The 7,618-nt window shown below is 54.9% G+C and overlaps 1 protein-coding gene across 1 annotated transcript; it reads left to right on the top strand.

Annotated features, from left to right (window-relative positions):
• The first annotated feature begins 5,759 nt into the window (after positions 1-5,759).
• Positions 5,760-6,986, top strand: GPR62 (G protein-coupled receptor 62). The gene has a single exon (XM_077820928.1). It carries the CDS (start codon positions 5,760-5,762, stop codon positions 6,984-6,986), a length of 1,227 nt encoding a protein of 408 aa, XP_077677054.1.
• The last annotated feature ends 632 nt before the right edge of the window (positions 6,987-7,618 follow it).

Raw genomic sequence — 7,618 nt, forward strand, 5'->3', positions numbered from 1 at the left:
TGTCCCAAATGTGTTATGGGATTAGGAGCAGATTACCGGAGGGGGTGGTGGAGAGATCTGGAGGCAAAGGAGGTGCATTTACCACTGGGGCTTGGAAGGGGGCCACTGAGCGGGCACAGACACGGGCTTTGCCTTAGGCCAGGGTTAGATGAGAAACTAGCTAGTAATGTCGGTTGGAGGGATATTTTAAAGACCTGTCTATGCTGGCGAGAGCCCTAGTGTAGACAATTATACTAGTAAAACAATTGCTTTGGCTGATATAGGATACTTCATCTGGGGAACTGGTTTGAGCATTCTTCTGTTGTGGAAAGCTGCGTCTCCCCTGGGAGGGCTAGCTGCTGGAGCTGTGTAGCTATACCCGCAAACCCTTTCCAGTGTAGACTAGGTCCTTCAGAGTGAGGCAGACTGCTCTTGCACCAGTGTTTTGTGAGGGGGAGCTAGGTGCTCTCCTCTGGTGCTTTTCATCCAGTGATCTCAAAGCCCTTTGAAAGGATGGTAAAGGCTCGTAGTCCCAATGTTACTGATGGGGAAACTGAGTCACAGAGTGACTTAGAATCATAGAACTGTAGGGCTGGAAGGCACCTTGAGAGCTCATCAAGTCCAGCCCCCTAGTCAGTGGCAGCGCTGGGAATAGATCTCCTAGGGCCCAGGCAGGTTCCCTGGCCACTGGACCAGATTGTGCCCAGGAGTGGTCTGGGGGGCATGGAAGGAGAGCAGAGAGAAAGGGATCTGTAATACTGAGCATGCTGTTTATAGAGCAGGGGGGTGGGTTTTGAATGGCCCAGGCTTTGGCTGTGGTCGCCCCCATTCCATGTCCTCTCTGCAGGGCGCATGGCGGGAGGGTCCTGCTGCCCAGCCTAGGGGAGCTGCTGGAGAATGCTCCTAGCAAGCCAGTTCTAAACTGTGACCTGAGGATTGGCAGCAGCTCCTAAGCATCGCACTGCTCCTGTCCAGGAACCAGAACCTGCCACGTGCCTGGCCGGTCCAAAGCCAAACAGCTGGCTTCGAAGGCCAGCCGCGAGCTGCTCGCGAATGAGCTCTGGGTTAGCAATGGCTAATGGGGGCCAATGGGTGAAGGAGACTCTGTGCTCAAAGGCAGACACTCCATCACAAGCCCAAGGGGAAGCTTCCTAAATCACTGATTTACCCACCTCTCCTGGGGCTGGATTTGTGCCCATTTGTCCCTCCCCGGTTCCTGCAGAGAGGCCAGCGCTCAACACAGCCCTCCTGGTCCCCTCTCTTAAGCTGACCAGACAGCAAGTGTGAAAAACTGGGACAGAGGGTGGGGGGTAATAGGCTTCTGTTCAAGAAAAAGCCTCAAATATTGGGACTGTTCTCATAAAATGGGGACATCTTGTCACCCTACCCTCTCTCCCAGAGGGCCGGGCTGCCCTTAGCCCATTGTTCATTGCCTACTGTGGCCCTCCAGGCCTGCAGTTTTGTGGAGCCCCCTGGAACCCCCACACCAAATTCCTTGCCAGGCTCCAGCCCTGCTGTGCGCTGCCCTGCTGGGATCGGCCACCATGCCCTCTGCTGCCAGAGCCCATGGGAGAGACGCCACTCAGCATGGGTGTGGGACTCAGATGGGTGACATCCGGACAACAGGGGCTTGATCTACCCCCAGGCCCATGCTGGTGGAGAGTTTGCCAGCAGGGGCGGGGCCCCACAGGCAGGTGCTGGGCTGGGGTGGCTGGGGAGGGGGCTTTGGGGCCGTGGGGGGCACTAGAGGAAATGGAAGCTGCCCTCCCTGGCATAATCCCCAAGGGAAGTGGCCTGCCCTGGGTGAGAATACTGTGGGGAAGAGAGGCCCTGGCAGGTGAAGGGAGTGCACTGCACTCTGTGGATGCACGAGGCTTGATGGAGCACATGTAGCATATCCAAGCTCGCTCTTTAGCTGGCTTGATCAAAACTCACTTGAGTAGCCACAGTGGGGGAGCTGCGGCAGGCTGGGCTAGCTGTTGGCGTGTGTGCCAAGATCCAGGGTGGGGCTGTGTTCAGGAAGCGACGGCGCTGCAGTGGGACTGGAGGAAGCTTTGAGCTAGGGAGCCGGAACGCTCAGGTCTATCTACACCAGGGCACAAGCCATGGGGCCTCCCGGGGTGCTCCCTCCGGCTGAAGGCAGGTTAGAGAACCACGCCTCTGCCCTCCTCCCCAGTCCAATTCTGCTTGGCCTGGCAGCTTCAGCGGGCACCGGCGCCGCCCCTACTAAGGGGGTGCTGTGGGAAGTGAGGCGCCGGGGGCTGCTACTCCCTGGACTGGGCTCATGTGGGTAAATGAGGGGGGTCGCCCAGCAGGGCCCTCAATGCAGCAGCTCCCCCAGCACTGAGTTTGGCCGGGGGGAGGAGGCCCAGCTGCCTTTGCTCCAGTTCACCCCCCGCCCCCACCTCCCAGTGAAAGAGGAGTTCTTTGCTTTGCACAAAGGGCCGGCTCCCCCAGCGCTAGATGGCCATTCGGGCCCAGGGAGCTCAGGGAGGAACCAGGGCTTCTGAGTGGCCTGCTGCACACGGCTGGTGCAGGGGGACGGGGTGCAGGGCCACGGTCCTGGCCTGGCCTAGCCTGTTTGGAGCCATGTGTGCCCCCTGAGGTAGAAGGAGCAGCCCATGGATTTCCCCCAGTTGTTCCCTGCCCAGTGCTCATGGTGCCAACTCCCCGCAAAGGCCAAGGAGCCATGGGCCCAAATGTCTAGCTGTTCTGGACACACTGAGCCCTGGTAACAGAGCCAACCCATTCACACTGGCCAGTCACCACGAGCTTGGACCAGCTCCTAAGCTATCCCCCATCCGTGCTGACCCACTACCTCTAGCTCTCTGAGCTACCCCATCCGCTCACATATACCCCACTTTGCACTGACCCAGCACCCCAGCCCAGCCAGTCCCCGAGCTACCGCATCCCCCGGCATACACCCCACTCTGTGCTGATCCAGCATCCCAGCCCAGCCAGCCTCCCCGAGCTACCTCGCCGCATACACCCCAGTCCGCGCTGACCCAGCTCCCTGAGCTAGCCCCGTGCATACACCCCACTCTGCACTGACCCAGCATCCCAGCCCCCCGCATGCACCCCACTCCATGCTGCCCCAGCACTCCAGCCCAGCCAGCCTCCTAAGCTACTCCATCCACCCACACATACACTCCACTCTGTGCTGACCCAGCCCCCTGAGCTACCCCATCGCACCAGTTCTCAAAGCGCTGTCTGTACCAGCCTGTCACCCCAGAACTGCCCTTTCCAAACCACTGTTATCATTGCCCCAGCCCCAGCCTCCCTCCATACTCCCTGAGCTAACCTCAGAGTCACTGCCAAGCTCAGTCTCCAAGCCAACCTATGACGGGTTACCCCCCACTCCGGGGTGCCACCTGGTGTTCTGGGTACCACTGAGCCCATCTGTTCCACCAGCCTGGGCTCCCTTACACTGTCCTGCTCAGCCAGGCCCTCAAGCCTCCTCCAGCATACACACAGGTAGGGACACACCCAGCTGCAGAAAGACACCGACACTGAAATCAGCTCTGTATGGGAAGACTCAGCTAGGGAATTGCCCAGCACTCAAGTGCACACCTCCTCTGGGCTGCAAACCCAAAATTGTATTGTACTGTGCTGCACAGAGAGCTGTACAGCATAAGCTTATTGAAATTCACCTCCTCCCTCAATGTGGAAGAAGATATGCACAGCTTCACCCACCCCCAAGTTCTAAATTCCACAAACTGGGTTTAGAGAAAACAAAAACAAGTTTATTAACTACAGAAGATTGATTTTAAGTGATTGCTAGGGATAGCAAACAGACCAACACAAATTACCCAGCAAATAAAACAAACACCGCAATGTAAGTTTAAGACACCAAAGAAACTTGTCACAAGTAGTAATTTCTCACCCTAAATGTTGTTTTAGGCATTTCTTTCACAGGCCAGACACTTTTTCCAGCTTTCCCACCGCTCCTGAGCCCACAATGGGAAGGGTTAATTTCTGGCAGACTCCTGAGGGGTGTGGAGTACCAGTGCCTCCTTGGCCTGCTCTCTGAGACCACCTGCGCTGAGCGGTTATGTGGATTTACAGCCCCACAGGTGCAGGGAATGTGTTTGATCCTTAATTTAGAAAGTCCCCTCGGGGAGCCAAAAGGTGCCGTGTTTAAAGAAAAAATCAAAGCTATGGAAACTGGGGAGCAGGGAAGTGCGACCAGACCCTGTGCTAGGGAGGGCACAACTGGGAGCTTGGGGCCGAAGCTGGCTCGGCTCAAGATGGTGATGGGGGAGGCAGGGTTGTTAGAAGAAATCAAAACTGGGTGTGGGAAGAAACTACCAAATACAGCAGCATTAAAGCTGGAACGAGGCTGTGGGGAGAGCCATGCCCTGAATTCACCACAGCATAGCAACTGCCAGATGGGATCCGAGCCATCTAGCCCAGTGTCCTGTCTCTCCTAGAGGAAAATGCAGGAGACCTCCTCGTCCTGTGTATTTAGAGACTGGCTTAAGCCCTTACGTAGGAGGTTTAATAGGTGTCGCAAAATATATATTCTCATTATTTGTGATAACTTGGGATCTGGTTATCCATGTAAGTGTCCAATCCCCTTTTTAGTCTTGCTAAATTAGTGAAGCCCCTGTGACTTCCTGTGGCAATGGCTAATTGCATGCTGTGTGGAAAAGGTATATCCATTGATTGGTTTTGAATTTCCCACCTTTCAGTTTCATTGAACATCGCCAGGCTCCTCTGTCCTGAGGCAGAGAGGACAGAAGCTCCCGCTCTTCCTTCTCCATTCCAGTCATTATTTTATAGACGTTTATCTTGTCCCCTCTTATTTGTCTCCTTTCACTTCCACTGGAAAACCAGAGAAATGTCTCCGGGAATTGGGGCAGGATATGGGACTTGTAGTCGAGGTCCCTGTTCCAATCTAGCTTGAGTGTTTACTGATGAGGAGCCTGAAGCAAGGTTTAACTAGGCCCTAACAGTGATACAATACTCGGTAGGTGACTCAAATGTTGTGCGGTGGGCGGCAAAGGACCCGACATGGTCACCTCCTGAACACAATAGGCTGTGGCCCCATGTTATGACTGCCTGGCTGTCTGTGTGGGAGAAGCGGCTGGTCCCAGGCCAGTTCTTAATGGACAGGTATCCACAGCACAAAGCAAAGAAATGGGCACAATTTGCCCCCTCAATGGCAATCTCAGTGGAGAAGCCATGGGCAGCAATGGAGCCTGCTTTGTTCTCAAACTCTCTCCAGCTCTGGAATGAGGCCCTCGCTGGGGAGGGGGTTACCCATGCCTGGACAGGACTGATCCGCTCCTGCTAGTGGCTGCTGGTTTCTGGCAGCCAGACATTCTCTCTGCCCTCCTTGCTGGTGGCCAGCAAGTTTGTAGCCCTGCGCTGGGGCAGTGGAAGAGAGGGCTGTTGTAGCACTGAGAAGGCTCTCCTAGCTTGGCTTGCGATTCTTCCCCAAGCCTCACCCTATAGTGTGTCACCTCTAGCATCTCGCCTCTCTCTGTTGGCTTGAAGAACAGGAATTGCCAAGTTGCTCCTAACCTTGGGACCCCGCACGAGCAGAAAGGTGAGGTGCTCATGTCATCCCCCAGGGTCATTCGGGGTTAGAGTTACTTGCAAGACATTCTCATTGCTCACTTGCAACGCTTCTCAGTTTTGCTCCCCTCCTTTCTCCCCACAGGGAAGAAGATCCACCTGGGAAAAAGATGGGGGTGGTGACATTTCCTGCTAGGAGACACTGACAACTTGTTCCTGCTTCCCCGGTGCTGGAGATCTCAGAGTAGCCCTGAGGCACAATGGCAGACAGAACTGGGCTTAATGCTACTCAGGGGCTAGACACTTCCTCTCTACCAGAGGTGTCCCAATTCCAGGAGGCCATTGGCCTTTTCTTCATGGTCCTGCTGAACCTCATAGCCCTGGTTGCCAATGTGGCAGTGATGGTGGTCATCCTCAAGACCCCTCTGCTGAGGAAGTTCATCTTTGTCTGCCACCTCTGCCTGGTGGATCTGTTGTCCGCCATCTTCCTGATGCCACTGGGGATCATTTCCAGCTCCTCTTGCTTCAACAGGGTGATCTACAGCATCGCAGAGTGCCAGACCTTAATCTTCTTGAACATCTGCTTCATCAGCGCCTCCATTCTCACCATCTCGGTCATCAGCGTGGAGAGATATTACTACATCGTTCACCCCATGCGGTATGAGGTCAAGATGACCGTTGGGCTGGCGGTCACAGTGGTGGTCTTCATCTGGATTAAGTCGATCCTGATCACAGTCTTGGCATTAGTGGGGTGGCCTCAAGACAATGGGGCCACAAGTGCCAGTAAATGCACTGTGTCCTGGAGCCCTGGGGCCCACAAGAAGGTCTTTGTCATTGTCTTCAGCACCCTCTGCTTCTTCCTGCCTACCTTGGTCATCTTTGTTGTCTATTGCAGCATCTACAAAGTGGCCCGGATTGCCTCCTTGCAGCATGTACCCATTCCGTCTTGGACCGCTGCCCCGCGGCAGCGATCGGAGTCTATTAACAGCCAAGTCACTATCATTACTACCAGAAACCTACCTCCCAGGCTGTCCCCAGAGCGGATGTTTGGAGGAGGAAAAGCTGCCATGACTGTGGTCCTCATTGTGGGTCAATTCTTGTGCTGCTGGTTGCCATTCTTCTCCTTCCATTTATTCTGCTCCATTAACTCTGTCAGCCCGGGCAGGGGCCATGGGGAGACGGTTGTCACCTGGCTTGCCTACTCCTCCTTCGCTATCAACCCTTTTTTCTATGGGTTACTGAACCGTCAGATACGGGAAGAGCTATCTAGGCTGGGACGGAGCTGCCTCAACAGACCCTTGAGCCAGGAGCTCTGTGTCTCCAGCCCGGAGGGTTCTGTACAGGAGAACTTCCTTCAGTTCCTACAGAGGACCAGCTGCACGCTAGAGACCCGATCCAGTTATGTCAACTCCAGCCCCAGGAACACTTTGGACCAGACCATGATGGGCTTCAGAATTCCAGGCCAAATCCCAGAAGAAACCAACTGAGGAAGCACAGTGGGTTGGGGTCAACTTCATTTCCCTGCTCTCCATATCCTGGCCTTTGCTAGGAGAAGGATTGAAGCAGGGTTTCAGCTAATCCGAAGGACTCACCAACCCTTTTTTGACCTGGTGTGGGGGGGTTGGGGTTATGGCTTTGGAAGAATTTTCCTTCATCTAGAGTAAATCCAGTGAAAGGCTATTTCTGTGGCTTGGGCCGGAAATGTTGGGCCAGCCAGGTATCATGGGTGGGAGCCAAAGAGGGAGAAAGCAAGAAGGCAGGGAGCTGGAAAAGGACAAAGGCGCTCACTAGAACTAATTCTCTTCCTCTCCCAGCGTTTTCCCTGACACTGACATGTCACGAGCACCAAACTCCAGCTGCAGCATCTGAGCCATCAGGGAGGTTCTGCTTTTGCTTAGTCTTCTGAATAAATAGATCTTTTGATGGAGGTCCAGGGAGATCAAGTGACATGCCAGAGGTCACTAGTGCGTCAGTGCCTCGGTTGTGGGGGATGGAGGTAGGAGGACCTCAGGCCCCTTCTATTTCTGCATCCTTTGCTCAGACCACTAGGCAACACTGCCTCCCTCTGGTTTAGGGCTCAGCCGTTCCAGGAGTGAGGGCTAGCTGGGCAGCAGTAAAT

This window comes from Eretmochelys imbricata, chromosome 7, assembly GCF_965152235.1.
Source record: "Eretmochelys imbricata isolate rEreImb1 chromosome 7, rEreImb1.hap1, whole genome shotgun sequence".
NCBI lineage: Eukaryota > Metazoa > Chordata > Testudines > Cheloniidae > Eretmochelys > Eretmochelys imbricata.